The sequence below is a fragment of the Notothenia rossii genome (assembly GCF_949606895.1).
Source record: "Notothenia rossii genome assembly, chromosome: 1".
In the NCBI taxonomy this organism is placed as follows: Eukaryota; Metazoa; Chordata; class Actinopteri; order Perciformes; family Nototheniidae; genus Notothenia; species Notothenia rossii.
Genome location: NC_136912.1, coordinates 9,151,044 through 9,167,828, shown reverse-complemented (window position 1 = coordinate 9,167,828; position 16,785 = coordinate 9,151,044). Strand labels below are relative to the sequence as shown.

General features: G+C 38.4%; 2 protein-coding genes across 3 annotated transcripts in view; one reads left to right on the top strand and one right to left on the bottom strand.

Moving 5' to 3' along the window:
* Positions 1-692: 692 nt before the first annotated feature.
* Positions 693-10,764, bottom strand: LOC307045532 (uncharacterized protein). Its single transcript, XM_079691236.1, has 4 exons — positions 10,103-10,764; positions 8,266-9,911; positions 5,415-5,436; positions 693-2,922 (listed from the first exon to the last, which is right to left on the bottom strand). Exons 2-4 carry the CDS (start codon positions 9,907-9,909, stop codon positions 1,274-1,276), a joined length of 3,315 nt encoding a protein of 1,104 aa, XP_079547362.1. The 5' UTR covers positions 9,910-9,911; positions 10,103-10,764; the 3' UTR covers positions 693-1,273.
* A 159-nt stretch (positions 10,765-10,923) lies between these two features.
* The window catches only part of ero1b (endoplasmic reticulum oxidoreductase 1 beta), a 24,421-nt gene continuing 18,559 nt past the window's right edge, over positions 10,924-16,785 (top strand). Inside the window, exons 1-2 of one of the 2 annotated variants that reach the window (XM_079663445.1) lie at positions 10,924-11,398; positions 15,275-15,394. In XM_079663445.1, coding sequence (XP_079519571.1) covers positions 11,210-11,398; positions 15,275-15,394 — 309 coding nt within the window. In that variant the 5' untranslated portion in view covers positions 10,924-11,209. Of the gene's footprint in view, positions 11,399-12,648; positions 12,820-15,274; positions 15,395-16,785 lie in introns of those variants that run through there. The other variant, XM_079663446.1, reaches the window with a different exon arrangement.

Here is a 16,785-nt window from a genome sequence, read left to right as displayed (position 1 = left end):
GTCTAATCGCCAAAGACTTAACAGTTATCATATGACATGTGTCAATAAATGTTCAAACTAACTGAATTCCCTCCTGATTGAAACGTCATGTGTTGAAATAAACAACTGCAGTTAAAAAAGAAAAAGTGAATTGCCTAACATTTTTGTTGTGGAATTAATTAATTTCTTTCTTTAAAGGCAAAAACATGAAAAAGCTAAAAAAAACAAAACGATTGAATACAATATATTTGGAGCAACTTAATTTATAAATGGTTGTCAACTTAAAAACTTGTGTTCACAATGATGGTAATTAAGTACATACAACTTAAAATTCCTTTTAAATCATGTGGTAAAACTAGTTGGAACAACTTGATCTTTGGAGTAATCAACTTAAAAACGTGTGTTTATGCTACCAATTATTAAGTAAGTGGTAATTAAAAACACCTCTGATTGTAGAGGAAAAGCCTTCTCCCCTAACTCAAATAAGTTTGTTGGTTTAACACAATTTCCTTCGAAGTTTTCATAACTCAATAAAAATTGATGCAAACTGTTGCGTTGATTTTCTTTGTTGAGCCAAAGCATTTGTTTTTAGAGTGTATGTGTGATGTAATGCTGATATCTAGTGGCCAAAGGTAAACACATCCACACTGAGAACACTTCTGTGGCATAGAGACCAGGAGTTCAGTTTCAAAGTAAAACACTTCCACAAATGATTTATTTGTACTTCATCAGAGATTTAATGATCACAAAGTCTGTTTTTATTTCAATTCATAGCATTGGTTATAGTCACCAACACAACAGCACGAAAGAGGTTGATGACTTGAGGTCACTTCTTAAAATATATCATGGATGTTAGGAAACCATTAAAAATCAATGTTATCTGGTACATATGTAATTCAAGCAAAGACTGAACAATTATCCATAATGCTTCAAAATAAAAATATACAGAACAATTGCATCCCCAGTCCAGCAATACATTGATGTTAATTATCACTACATTGTCCTGCATAATAAAAAACACTGCTCAAATACGGTTTCTCTTCAAGAAGCCTTAAAATTATAAAAAGTCAAACAAAAGCACCTTTTTTAAAAGTAACCTTTTTTTTGGTTAATTTTCTAACCAAATATGAAGGAAAAGTATTTAAGTTTAGAACACATTGGTATACTAGCATTGACCACTATGCCTATTTTAGTATGAACATTTTGTCTGGCATGTTTATGTGTATATACACTGTATGTACAAATATTGTTGGCAATGCTTTATTTGCATTGCTCAACATGCTGATCTCAAAGATCAGGCCGTTTGATTGACAGTAGGTCTGACGATGATCAGAGGGGCAGCATTATTGCCTCCATCATTATTACAGGGACTTAATATTGGGTAGAGTTTCTCAGTGAAGGAGCAGCTAGTAAAAGAGTAGATAAGAGCTGCAGCATCTACGTCATAAAAGGAGACCAGACTCTCCTCATAATCCACAAACACCCCCACCTTCTGAGGCCGAGACTTCAGAGAGAGACTGAATGACGGAGAATCAAGAGCTTTGTACTCATTTCCATTTCTCAAACATAAAGTCCAGTAACCGTCCTGAGGCCTCATGTTGAACTCTCCTTTCCTGTTGATCGACTCTCTGGCCACTCCTATATTCCATTTAGGCTTCCCTTGAACATGAACCTCGTAGTAAAATCTGCCTGAAGAGAAACTCTGCCCTCCCAAAACAAAATTATAATGAGAAAATCTCTGTAGGTTGTCTGGGAGATTCTTCTTTACATCACCATGACTCACTTGTTTCCTATCAGGAGACAGGATGAGTTCAGGGTGTGCTGTATAAGGATCAAGAGTCACATCCACTGCGTACTTCTGGACCCTCTTCAGCTCAGCCTCACCGAGCAGCTTCTTCATCTCTTTATCAAGGGTCTCCTCCAGCTGGATCAAGGCCCCCTCCACAGTTTTCTCATAAGAAGGTACATGGACGTTGATCTTTGTCCAGTCGTTTGTGGGTGGAACAGCTTTCAGTAACGGAAAGCTACGGAGAACATGGAGGTGGTCTTCTGAGCGTGTGACCTGCCCCAAGTCAGTGTTTCTCTTCTTCAGATCTGATATTTCCTGTTCCAGCTCTTTGATGAGGCCTTCAGCCTGTTTCTGTGTTGCTGTCATCTTCTCTCCTATTGTTTTGTAGAGCTCATGCAGGCCTCTCTCAAGAAACTTGTTCAGAGAAGTGAAGACCTGAACACCTTCTGATAGCTCCATGTGCGCATTTTCTGTACTTTGCTTTACTGAGTGTCTGATCGCCTCAATCTTTACTCGTCTCTTCTGGATCAACTCCTGAATTTTAGCTTCTGTCTTCAACAGCTCATCTTTCTTTTCTTCATATTCATTTTCCAGAAGAACAAACTCATGCTTCTTGTTGTCTAAAGCAGAGCAGAGCAGACAGAAAAATCTCTGGTCGGTCTTACAGAACAGCTCCAGAGGTTTATCGTGCTCCGGACACATCCTGTCTTCCAGGTTCTCCACAGGGTCGATCAGCTGATGTTTTCTCAGACCTGAAACATTTAAATGAGGCTCCAGGTGAGTCTCACAGAAGGAGGCCAGACACACCAGGCAGGACTTCAGGGCCTTCAGTTTGGTTCCAGTGCAAAAGTCACAGGAAACGTTTACTGGTGTGACCGATTGTTGCTGTGACCGTTTGCGGTTGGCTTTCTCTTGAGCCGACTTTCTGAACTCACCAACCATCTCAGAGAACAACGTGTTGACCCTCAACAAAGGTCTTTTTTGAAAACCCTCATTACACAAGGGACATCTGTTATTAATTTTCCAGTGTTCAGTGATGCAGGTTTTGCAGAAGTTGTGTCCACATGGTGTGCTGACTGGATCCCTGAACAAATCCAGACAGATGGAGCACTGGAACTGCTCTTCGGTTAGCAGGCAGCTGACAGAAGACATGTCTGAGAAAGTCAAAGTATTATTAAAGAAGACATATTATTCAAATGTTATAATAGTTTTATAATTGTATTTCATGCCTCTACTTTGACATGTTTACATGTTTCAATGTTCAAAAAGCTCTTTATTTTTCTCATAATGCCCTCTGTCTGAAACCAGAGCCCAGTCTGCTCTGATTGGTTAGGTGGCCGGCTCTGTTGTGATTGGTCAACTGCTTAGAGATGTAATAGAGGCAATAGAGGTGCAAATCTTACATTGGGATGTCACTATGTGCAGGAATTAAACAAATAATTCCAATTGACGTTATGTCAGGATCCCTTGGCGACGTAACTATCAAATGCAGTGGGGTGCCCTATAGCGTCGATTTTCACCTATCGGAGTCCCATTTGTTGGGGAAATATTTTTCCAAGACCCATAACTTTGACCCAGTTTATCAGTTCAAACTGTCCTGACTGAGCACAGGCACCTGTAGCTTTGGCTGCTGTGCTCTCAGTGGTCTGTCTCCCTGTTCCTGCCTGTTGGCGTCATCTGATAGAGGTGTTATGATTCTATCTTTTTATGCAGGATGTTGATTATTCTCTCAGAACTAGCTAAATACACGGGTCTTGGGGTAGAGTTCTTCAAAATTGACGTGGCAACTCTCCCGTGCAGTCAGAACCTCTGGCTCTAGGACTTGTTTTGTGAATTCTCCGGCCGAAGCTACTAAATAAACCATCAGTGTTTGACATCAAATCTCCAGCTCTCCCCGTGTCTCCTTTTGAGTCGGTAACTCCTCCTGCATTGCTACACAGAAGTTTCCCCCACACCATTGACTTGCATAGAAATGCTCTCCGCAGACCCATTCTCACAGCGTTTATCAACCTTTTTCTTACTCAATATCAAGCCACACTTATTGTTTTTACGTCAGTTAGGCTCAGAATACTGAAATCTGGGTTGTTTAAAAAAAAAAAAATTCTTCTAATTTTGTATTATTTTCTAAACCGCACACTGTTAATTACTCAACAATAAGACACAATTATCCTTGTGTTTATTTATATGTTTGATTGTATAATGTCGGCATTTTGGAGTCTGTCATGACTCATGACCGAGGGTCGGAGCAGCTTATAGTAGTTTCTTTAGAGAATTTTTCACACGGAAGTAAGTATTCTCTCCACTTTGCTTGACAAACCCACAAACCCCATGATTAGTCCTCAAGCTCTGTGATTGGATGTTGGAGTGGCAGTGCGCCAAGGTTAAGCCGAGCGTCAAACAGCTCTTTGAAATGGAATGAAACCCAGCCACGGCACACTATCCAAAACAGCATTTGAGCGAGTCTATATATATACCCACATGATAGCTAAAGTCAGAATAGCTTTATTTAACAGCTGGTCTTATGTCTGTGACCCCTCCTGTTGTTAATTGATAAGCCTGAAACATGCACTTGTCAAGGTTCAGACGCAAGTTTTGCAAATATGGCAGTAGCCATCAATCATCTTAAGATAAGATATAATTTATTGATCCCAAGTTGGAAATGTTTTCGTTACATCAGCATGTGTAACAGTTGTAAATATGCAGTGGTGTATATTTGTAAATCATTTAGTATAATCACACAAATTCTTTGTTTTATATTTAATAATTCTGTGTTCTTCAATTATTGAATGTTCAATGTTCAACAAGGTCGGAGACGAAAAACGTGGGTCGCATGTTCCTCAACAGTGCATTACAAGACATCTATCAATATGTGTGTATACCTCCACCATCAAACTGTTCTATTCTGCAAATGTCTTATACTATCTACATACATCTTATAAGAGTATAATGAATATGTATAATATCAGTTAACATAAGCGCTTCAACATAGTTAACGTCGCAGGAAAGTTGATTGTCAAGTCCCAAAACAAATTCTGCAATATACTAAACCTTAAGCACTTTGTCAGGCTTAATATTTATCTGTTGATACCCCCAATGCTTTTTTCTTATTTAAAAGAAGACCTTAACCTAAAGTATTCTTTAATGTTTGAATAAAGCCTAATTAGTTTGTCTGTTTTGCACATCTTCCTATTCATTTCTTTGGACATCCGGCACTAAACAGTTTTATTGTAGAGTTCACTTACAGTATATTCTTGATATTTTCTAATCTATATTTCTATCATGGACCTTCTACTTTCCCCCTAATTTGTATGTACTCTTCATTTGTTATGTTTTCATCTAATATAACATATTCCACACAAAAATGCAATAATGTGCTTTAACCACTAGGCGTGCGGGTTAAAAAACTGTCAAGTTTACAGTGTTAACACAATCAAATATACTGCTGTTTCCAGTTTAGTTTATGATGGATGTATTTTGTTATCCACACATATATTGTTCTGATATTTGTAACACCAAACCGACAGAAAAGATGGTCTTAACATGACCCAGTGGTCTAGTTAATACAAAATATATTATCAAATATAATATTAAAATGAACTCTTATTTTGAAAATACAGCTTCCTGGGTTCGAATGAGCTGCTCCGACCCTTCTGACTGACTCCAAAAGTCTGACACATATAAAAATCAAACAAATAAATAAGCACAAGGATAATTGTGTCTTATTGTTGAGTAAATCGCAGTGTGTGGTTTAGAAAATAGTGCAAAATTAGAAGGAAAAAACGATGAAACAATACAGATTTCAGTATTCTGAGCCCCTACTCTCCCCCTAACTGACGGCAACAAAAGTCCTACATTATTCAATTAAAATAAAGAAGTAAAAACAATAAGTGTGGCTGGCTTGATATTGAGTAAGAAAAAGGTTGATAAACGCTGTGAGAATTGGTCTGCGGAGAGCATTTCTCCCGATCCCAACTCTTCAATTACCAACGTTCAGGGAGCTCTATGCAAGTCAATGGGACTGCCTGGTAGTTGAAAATCTACGCTATAGGGCCCCCCACTGCGTTTGATAGTGACGCCAAGGGATCCTGACATAACGTCACTATAGTACGAGTTGGGAGTGAGAATGTGTTGCCCACACAGTGTGGGAGAGAAACTCCCTTTGGAGGGAACACAGGGACTTTAACCTTAGCAGACCATTTACATGCACACAAACCTAGGCCTATATGACACACTACAGGAAAGGAAAAACCCAAAACCATATTAGGGCCTCATTTAAATATTTTGTTACACACATATTTCAAGTCAAAGTCAAATCTGTATAACGAATAAAGTATGATTACTGCATTAAAAATGACTTTGTAGGTATTTTTAACTCAACTGAAAAGTTACTTCAACTGATGTAACTTCCTGTTTGTTTATAGCTGTACGTTTTGTGTTTATCCTGGTTGTTTAAACTCAGTAAATAGTAGCAGATGTACTCACCAGTATTTGAGTAAAGTGCTGAGAAAGAACTGACAAACTCAGTTTAATCTTCCTTCAGACGGAAAATCCAGAGACGTGTCTCCACTGCAGCTCTGACAAACGATAGGTTTCATTTATGGAAAGTGACGTTACAGCTCTCCTCCCTCCAGTGTTGCTCCTCCTCTTAGAGCAGCTCTGTGTTTCTCCTTCCGGGTTAGACAGGATTAAAGTTACAGACATCTGGGCACAAGATAGGTTTAACATTTAGAAATACTTTTAACATATTTTCTTAAAGCCACTAGGACGGTTGTCTCAAAAAAAAAAATCTTAGATTCAGAAAAGACCAACAGTGTTCTTCAGCTCAGTGCAAAGTCAAGCTCCATGTTTAGCCGTTTCGTGTCCTTCTTATGTTTGTTCTTTTTCTGTGGTTGTTGCTCAATCATACCAGGAAGTAGTCTTGTGTGCAGTCTGTGAAAGCCTTTAACAAACTCTTCTCTCTATGTGTGATGTAATGCTGATATCTAGTGGCCAAAGGAAAACACATCCACACTGAGAACACCTCTTTGGCATAGAGAGGAGTTCAGTTTCAAAGTTAAACACTTCCACAATTGAGTTATTTGTAATTCACCAGCGTAGATTTTAATATTCACAAAGTCTGTTTTTATTTCAATTCATAGCATCTGTTATAGTCACTAACACAACAGCATGAAAGAGGTTTAAAAACATATATCATGGACGTTAGGAAAGCATTAAAAATCTATGTTATCTGATACGTATGTTATTCAAGCAAAGACTGGACAATCATCCATAATGCTTCATATAAAAATTTTTATTAAAAAAAGACAAAAATAGATACAAACTAGAAACATAGTATAAAGGATCTTATTCATGAAAACGTATATTGTTTGAATTAGTAGCTCTGTCATTTTCAGTTGAGTATGATATTCTCCCTCATATACTCAATACTTATCTCTATTGTTGTTGTGAAGGCACGTGGTTGTTTACCAATACCAACACTGTTCATGGTTTTGTGACAAGGCTTGCATGGTATCAAAGTTTTTCTATAAAAGTTGAATAAAGACATGGTTTATATTAACATCCAAAGAGATTAACAGACTAGTTCCCAGAGCTAAGTAACATTCATACCAATAACTAAGATCTAACTAAAATAACTGCATATCAGTGCATCCCCAGTCCAGTGATTCACAAAGTAAACAATTCGTAATTATCATTGTGGAGCAAAACAGAAACCACACAAAAAAAGATGTTGTCTCTAAGAAGTATTACATTCAAAAACAAATTGACAGTTTTAACAGTAAGAAAAAACGTAACTTTTATGAGACACAGTAAAAATAGAAAGCTCATAAAACAAATGATAAAGAACACTGCATTAATACTAATTATTCCACAGTTTAGGTGAATACTCAATTCTGATTGGTCCAGCTGGACATCCTAGCGGTCTGTTACTTTAGGCTAATAGCCCGCAAATTGACCAATCTTTTTTAATCAATACAAAATCTTCAATTAATTTTCTGAATCAAGTTGTAGGTTTAATGGCACAGTGGATAGAGACTTGGTGTTGGGATCAGGGGGTCACAGGTTCAAACCCCGCTGCAGTCAACATGTCGTTGTGTCCCTAAGACACTTCAGCCCAAATTACTCCTGTGGGGATTGGCCACAGTATTGAGTATCTATGTCGCTTTGGATACAAGTGTCTAACAAGTAATGTAGTGTGTATAGGGGGTGTTCTTTTTTCATTATTGACCACATCACTGCACATTACCTCACAAACATTAGCATTTCTTACCAAAAATTAACAAAACATACTTTTAATTTAAAAAGGGATCAGCCAGGCTTGTGTTTTTGGTATGTCTGTAACCCATTGGCATCCTATTTTCTGCTGCTTTTGTGCTATGAAATGTTTTCTGGTACACATTTACAATGTGGATATGAAAGGTTAAAGACGCATTTAATGACTATATGTACCGTTGTCAACGCTTTTATTGTTCTATAAAGTAGTCATGATAAGGTCAGGCCTTGACAGGACAGATGATCAGAGGTGCAGAGTTTTTGCCACCATCATTATTACAGGGGCTGAAGAACGGTAACAGTTTCCCGTTGAAGGAGCAGCCAGTGAAGGAGTAGATAAGAGCTGCAGCATCTACGTCATAAAAGGAGACCAGACCCTCCTCATAATCCACAAACACCCCCACCTTCTGAGGCTCAGACTTCAGAGAGAGGCTGACTGGAGGGTCCGCATGAGCATTGTTCCTATTTCCATTTCTCAAACATATCGCCCAATAGCCATACTGAGGGCTCATTGAGATTCCTCCCTTCCTATTGATCGACTCTCTGACCACTCCTAAATCCCAGTTAATCTTCCCCTTAACTTGAACTTCATAGTAGAATTTGCCTGCAGAGAAACCCTGCTTTCCTAAAACAAAAGTACGATTAGTAAATCTCTCTGGATTGTCCGGGAGATTCTTCTTCTTCCCACCACAATGATTTACTTCTTTCTTATCATCAGACAGTCTGAGTTCAGCTTGTGCTGTATCAGGGTCAAGAGTCACATCTACTGCGTACCTCTGGACCCTCTTCAGCACAGCCACAGGAAGCAGCTTCAAAATCTCTTTACTGATTGTCTCCTCCAGCTGGCGCACATTTCTTACTACAGTCCCCTCGTATGATTGACAGACAATGACCTCTGTCCACTCCTTTGTATGGGGAGGAGATTTAAAGAACTGGAAGCTTCGGAGAAGATGGAGGTAGTCTTTAGAGCGTAAGAGATGCTCAACCTCAGAGCTTCTCTTCTTCAGCTCAGAGATTTCCTGTTCCAGCTCTTTGATTAAACCCTCGGCCTGTTTCTGTGCCATTTCATGACTCACTTCTATCGTTTGAATGAGCTCGTTTAGTCCTCTCTCAACAGAATCCTTCAGAGCAGTGAAGACCCGAACACCTTCTGCCACCTGTCTGTCTGCATCTTCTTTACCAAGGTCGACTGACCGTGTGATCTCCTGAATCTTCAGTTGTCTTTTCTGGATGATCTGCTCAATTTCCGCCTCTGTCTTCCACAGTTTGACCTTCTTTTCTCCATATTCTTTTTCCAGAGGAACCACATCATGCATCTTGTGCTCTGAAACATGGCAGAGCAGACACACAAATGTCTGGTCGGTCTTACAGAACAGCTCCAGAGGTTTATCGTGCTTCAGACACATCCTGTCTTCCAGGTTCTCCACAGGGTCGATCAGCTGATGTCTTTTCAGGCTTGAAGCTGTCAGATGAGGCTCCAGGTGAGTCTCACAGTAGGAGGTCAGACACACCAGGCAGGACTTCAGGGCCTTCAGTTTGGTTTCATTGCAGACGTCACAGGGAACTTCTCCTGGTTTGAAGACTTGTTGCTCTGAGCTGCTGCTGCGGCTGTTTCTGGCTTTCTGTTGAGCCGACTGTCTGAATTGAGCCACCATCTCAGAGAGTAAAGTATTCACTTTCAAATCTGGTCTTGTGGCAAAAGCCTCTTTACACATAGGACACTGGTATTTGTCATTACTATTCCAGTGGTCAATGATGCAGGTATTACAGAAGTTGTGTCCACATGGTGTGCTGACTGGATCCCTGAACACATCCAGACAGATGGAGCAGAGGAACTGATCTTCATATAGCAGGCAGCTGACAGAAGACATGTCTGAGAACAGAAGTCAAAGTAATATAAAGTGAAAAGTTAACACCTATCATTTGTTTAAAAAAATATATCACAGCATGATTATTTCAACATTATGAAACCATGTCATTCTGAAATGTTACTTCCTGCTTTTATAGAGCTGTTAGTTTTGTGTTAAGGCGGGTTGAACACAGTTAATTATAAGTTGCACTCACCAGTATTAGAGTAAGTTGTTGAGAAGACCTGATGAACTTAGTGTAATATTTCTTCAGACAGGAAACCCAGAGACATGCCTTGCTTGACTGACTGCAACTCCGAACAACAATAAGTTTTACTTCAGGAATGCTACGCTGAAGCTACCTGTGTTGCTCCTCCTACTGCAGCACCTCTGTATGTTCCCTTCTTCAGTGAATCTTAACTCTGGTGGCCACAGGAGGGAAACACATGAGCCTCAACTAGAGGACAAGACTCCATTTTCAAAATAAAACGCTTTCACAATCAATTTGCTCAATACTAATCAAACGTCAGCATAACATCCTTATAATGACCAAACAAGATATATTGTCAGATTCAATGTCAGCTTTATTGCCAGAGTATGTGTAGACATTACAACATTTAACTCTCAGTTCTTGTCCTCAATGCACACATACACTTAGCCTAAAAAATATATATGCTGATTATTGTCTCGATAATGTGTCTATTAGACATCTTACAACAGTGAGCAACGTCCTTTACAATGCCTCTAAATTTAGATATTTGTGATTTCTTGTTTTGTTCAACCAGTAGTAAAAAAACACAAAGATGACATAGATTTCTTTTGCGTAAAAGTTCAACATTTCATTGAAATCTCTGGTCTTTTATGGTGTTTTGGATGATTGTATTATTTCCCAAAAGTATTGTATGTGTTTAACTTTGTACTTTAGTTTATGTTGAAGTTAAAACTTCATGTAGTAGCCTACCGTATTAACTATCAAAGGTATTTTGTTTGGAAAATGTTTAACCGGAAGTTTCAGCCACTGTGTTGTTTTGCTAACTTGATGCTAAGGGGGGAACCTGGTACACATAAACTTCTCCAGTTATGTATCATCTTAAATCAATGTCTCCGGTTCTATCAGGGCAATTGGACCTCTAAATGTCCGTCTGAGGCTCTTCAAACACCGGGCTGCTCAGTTCGCTCAATCGCTCTTATTTTCAGAGCCACTGTTAGCATGCGGATGCTAACTTCAGCTAGCGACCGTTGGTACTAAAGTCGCCACACACATAGGACAACTGACAGAAGTGATACTTGTTTTGTCTTTATTTTCCCACCGCCAGCACAGTGAATGATGTGGAAAGCAACTTTACTAGCGTTTGGTGTTTTGCTGCTGGCCTTGTTATTCGGGAACTTTGTTTGTTTGGGTTGGTTTCAACAAGACAGCAGCGTAAAACCCAAAACGCAGCAAAGCGAGCAACCGAGCAAAGCTTCTCCTTCTCCTTCTCCAGACAGCCAGGACCAGAGCTGCTTCTGCCATGTAAGTAACATTAAAACAGTGTTTGTGTGGCATTAACGATGTCAAACGATGATATAAAGGTTGTGTATTTGGTTTCTAAAGCTTTAAACGTGGCAATACGACACAGCCTCTCCATTCAGGAAATATTCTAGCATTTTCTGCTGTCATCTTAATTTGACGTCACAGTGTGTGTGATGCAAGCTAGAAGCAACAATCTCCTTCTCTTTTCGTGTGTGAAAGTCACTCTATTTTTTAAATATATTTTAGCAGTAATAAAATACAAACGCAGCTTCACAAAACATAAAAAATACATTGAATGGAGATGCAGGAAATAACATTTTGTAAATATAAAAGAGACCAAAGATAGTAAACCAGCAACAGTCTCCATCCTGGAATAAAACAGCAGGAAGAAAATATGTAGGATTTGTTTAGGTTTTATTTATTAAAATTACAGGTCTCAATTCTTTAATTTTGCATGTATGACAGATCAAATCACTCTTAATCTGTTGTCAAAAGAACACTCTGTTTTCTGACTGTAATATTAGATACATGAAAAAAAGAAGCAAAAATCTCCATATCTCTTCGTGTGTGAAAGTGACATTAAAGCAATCTTTTTTATATATATTCTAGTAGTAATCAAATACAAACGTAGTCTTTATTTATTCCGGAAACTACAGACATGGTTGGGAAATAGCAACGACGTGTCTCTTTTTTCTTTTAATGTTTTTATCGATTTCCTAAATGAGAATTACTAGCGAACGATAGTGTTTGTCCACGTCCCATTGAAACTCATTAAGTGACTGTCACATTATGTAATAATTGATTTGTATTTACTGCGTTACTCCTGGTTTACCTAACTTCCGTTTTTCCAAAAACGTATGAAGACTATTTCGAGGATTTAAAATTAAAATGAAAATAGGATAATTATTGAAAGCAATACATACAAATAGAAGTGTTATAATCGAATTGTTATGTTGTGGATTTTTTCTGAACTGATGTTATTTCTATTACCAAGTAGAAAAGCGTGGTGTAACGTGATTGGCTGAGGCATAGCTCCCGTCTTCTGTCCTCTCGTGGGAGTTGTAGTCTTTTGCCCCGCTACTAGCAAACGGTGTATACGGCTTCTGACCCGGAAGTGGACTACACAATAGTAGGGCGCTTGTGGAGAAGGCGGGATTTACTGTTGACAGCTGGTTGCTTGGAGGCGGGGCCCTTTGGGGGGGTTGGCATTGGCACTGAAAGGTTTGTAATGACAGCTCAGTCCACAGACAGAGCTGCTGCTGCTGCTGTGACATATGGGCTGAAAGTTTGCATAGAGGAAGTTTTGATTTGAAGCTAGAACACAGAAGTAGAGATATCGAAACAGCATGCTGAGAGGGATTTGCCTCTTCCTGCCTCTCGTGGCTCTCAGTGGACTGCTCGGTGGACAACTTCACACAGAGGTTTGGTTAATGTGGCTATACTTTACTGAGATTTCCCAGATGTGTCTGTATAATACAATACTAGACATAATGTTTCAATAAGTAGATGATAAGATCATAGCCGTATTATTCTTGTTGTATTAAATAGCAGACAAGTGGCTCCATATGCTTGGTCATACTCTGATATTTAATTTGGTCTAATACATTCATTTCACATTTAAAACATTGATATTTAAAGCTAGACAATTTAGTTTAATTTACAGCTCAATCATTTTCTTAGAATTTCCTTGGTAGTTTTCTTCAATATAAAACCAAGCCTAATTATAATGTATTACATATTGAATTGGACACTTAAAATAAACAACATCTAGCCATAGTTATTATACAGAGATTTAGACTTTGGATTTACCTTCCCTCCAGGCATACATATTTGTCAGTGATGTGACGTTTACTCAAATGAGCACCTGGGGGAACAGCACATGGGGAAACACTGACATGGTCATTTTAGGAAGTGTATCTGTTTATGCAAATAACTAAACCGAGAGAGCCATTAACAAAGCTCTGAATCGACTACCTCTTGTATCACTTCTCCACAATACAGGAGGTATAGTCACAGTATGTTGGTGTATCTTTTGTAATATTTATACCTTGAACAAGCTGTGCCCACTATTGTTGTAAATAGTTCAAAAAAGATCGCCTGATTAAAAAAAAAATATATATATATATATATATAATACAAATAATAATCATGTGAGAAAGAGAAAATTCACACAATTTTGATATTTAAATGTATTTAGTCTTCCTTTATGTATGCAAGGGGACGTATGATTACATCATTTAAGATTGTTGGTTGTTTTTAATACAGATGTGTGTCCTATCTGTGATGGCAAAAAGTTGTCGGTTCTGTTAAGAAAAACTTAATTCAGTATTTATTTTATTGTTTTTAGTGCCTTTTTAAGAATGTTGGCCTGGATAGTCGTATTATGAAATGTGTATACTTTCCCATTTTAATTTCAACTTGGGCTGTAGGTCATTTTTCACTATTTTCTTACATTTAATGGACAAATTATCAGTCTGTTTTCAAGAAAGAAATCATCAGTTTAATACGAAAAATGCTTCTAAATTGCGTCTTGTTTATTGTGATAATACAAAACCTACCAAAAACATGACGTGTTAAAAAATGCCCTCTCAACAGTGTTTGTGTTCAGGGCAGGTTAGCTGTTTTTCAGCCCCCTAAACCAGGTGTGTGTGCTCTGGATTAAAGCTACAGGTGGTGGTTGGTTACTGCTAACTTTAAACGATAAGACAACCCAAAGCCTCTTAACTGCAACAGGGTGGTGTTAACGCCCCCACCTTTAATACCTCCCTCTGTTTACCGAACTCTCCTCAGATTTCAAACTCTGGTTGTTTAGTTGCTCCTCTGGTCAAACACATTAATCTGGAGATTGAGGTGTAGCCTTTGTGATGATCAGAGGGAGGTCTGCATTTTGTATGAGCTGTTTGGGATCAGGTAACACAGCACTGTGCGCCCTCACACAGCAGGGGGTGGATGTATTATGTATGGCAGTGCAGTTAGACAACAGCCTGTGTGTCTGCGGGCCTCCTGCTCTGAAAAGGGGAAAGTGGCTTCCCAGTGGAGTTGTTAGTGTTTAGCAGAAGGAGAGCCTAATACATCTTTGACACAATTATACAAATATCCTTAATGTTCAGAATGAGAATACATTTATTCGTCCCACAGGGGGGGCAGCTACATTGTAACAGCAGAAAAGAGCCAAAGACGGCTTAATGTTACCTAAGAAGCATGCATACAAAAGTATTAAAGATTTTTTTTTAAATACACAATTTACAAAACACACATCCTGTAACAGTTCTGAAGATTTAGCTGCCAGTTATATATTGCACAGTTATTAACGGCATACATATATTGCACATAGTTCAATGGTATTTAACAACAAGGGGTGTTATAGTCTGTGTTGTTGTGTGTGTAATGTTGTTTCATCGATTGATTGAATCCTTCAGAGATTACAACGATGTCATTTTTGGAAATATTTTCTGTTTTATAAAATTGTGGCACCTTTTATTGTAATAATGATGTATTTGTTATATCTACAGATAAGCTAAAAAGCTAAACATGCACATATTATTCAACCTCATCTTGATTAATTGAAAAAGTAACTCTATAGGATACAGGTGATTTAGATTCCAGTCCATGTAGCATTGAGTTTGATATCTAATAATACAAATGACCACCTTGGCTCTATCTGCACTTATATCTAGCGTGTGCACTTCAGGCTAATTGAACTCTGTCATTGGCTTTCCCTATGACAGCTTTCAGCTATTTGTAATTAATGAACGGAGACACATTAGTGAGTAAGACAGTGAAGCAGAAATTGAAAACTTGCTCAGGTCATTGTTCTGTCTTTTTTGTTGCTCATGTGTGATGTCACTCAGTAATCCGTGTTTCTCTCCGCTCCAGCTGACGGGGGTCCTGGACGACTGCTTCTGTGACGTTGAAAGCATCGACGTCTTCAACAACTTCAAGATCTACCCTCGAATCAAGAGGCTGACGGAGAAAGACTACTTCAGATACTACAGAGTAAGAGCTGCCACTTCTCTGTAAAAACAATCAGATACTCAAATACGACTCAACGTCTCACGTCATGTCTGAACTTCTGCCCTTTATATTATAAAAAGGGGTGAGCATCAGATTTAAGAAGTCGTAAATATGAAAATTCATGCAAAGTTAAACATTTTCAAATCAAATTCTTATTTAACTTGTTTGTTTTTGTTTACTTCAAGGGACACTAGCTCACAAGGATGTCCCTTTCTCGTCACTTGTGTTTTCTGTGCATGTGGTTGTTTACTGTAAAGTCCAGTGATCAGCTTCTTCTTGTAAAAAGAAGAAAAACGATACAATTTGGATGTGTGAGGACATATAAGCGTTGAAAATCAGTTCAAATCAATCATCTACTCGTCCAAACATTTAGTTTTTCTTTTGAAAATCTGTGTAAATGATGTCCCTTCACTTTCCAGTTTTGCGCTGTCCTTAAAAAATACTAGAGACATTCAATTCTCACATTATCGCATGAGAACATTTCTCAAGTAGGGACAGCGTCTGCTGGTCTAAACAGCCGAGGACACGCCCTGATATTCAGGTTGGTGCAGGTCTGTCAAAAGGCTTAGTTCATCAAAAAAAGGCGTCGCGTTAAACAACAACAGCAGTTTTATTATTAATTCACATAAAGCTGTTTTTATGATCCTGTTGCAGAACAGGAAGGATGACTGAAATATTGTGAAATACTCAAACTATTGCAAGAGAAAGTGTGTTTTAGTGAATACTGTAACGACAGTTTCAAACCTCCATGTTATCCTCTGGTGACGTTTATAGCTTTATTTTTTACACTTCTGCTCCGTCTACCGCTGATAACACCTTCTGCTCTGATGACATAATGTGCCACATGAACAGATCGTCAGAAACATAGCATCTATCCAGGTACATCCTTTTGGAAAAGCATATTTAAAAAGCTTTGTTTGAGTCAGTCTGTTGGTGCCACAGGAGGAAAAGAGGGCTGAATGCTCTGAGGAAGATGCTCATTGAGTTTTTGAGTGTCTGGTTTAGCACTTATTAGAATGAATGGGAAAGAAGTCAACATCTAGGCTATGCACATTTTCAATAGAACAAATTGACCTTAGATTAAACGAGAGGTTACATTAGTGGTGTACTAAACGTTAGTCCTTAATATTTAAGTGTAATCATAGCATTCAAAAGTAAAATCATGTTCTGATACCACTGCTGCTGAGTTATGTTAAGAATGTCACTCTGCTGGCACGTCATGTCTGATGCCACATAGTGAGTGTAGCTGCTTGAGCTAATGTTATGTTAGCATTCGCTGAAGAGGACACGCTGTTGTAGGAGGAGCACAATGAGAGAGAGAGAGAGAGAGAGACCATAAACCATAAATAATCATATCATCGAACATAGTATGA

Bases quoted from the DNA above. Each gene is read 5' to 3' on its own strand.
- LOC307045532 (XM_079691236.1), bottom strand. From the start codon at position 9,909: ATGTCTTCTGTCAGCTGCCTGCTATATGAAGATCAGTTCCTCTGCTCC. The intron at 5,437-8,265 runs GCCTGACCTTAT...TATATGTGTCAG, and splicing joins TGATCATCTGTCCTGTCAAG to ACTTTTGGAGTCAGTCAGAA. The intron at 2,923-5,414 runs GTCGGAGCAGCT...TGACTTTCTCAG, and splicing joins TTTTGGAGTCAGTCAGAAGG to ACATGTCTTCTGTCAGCTGC.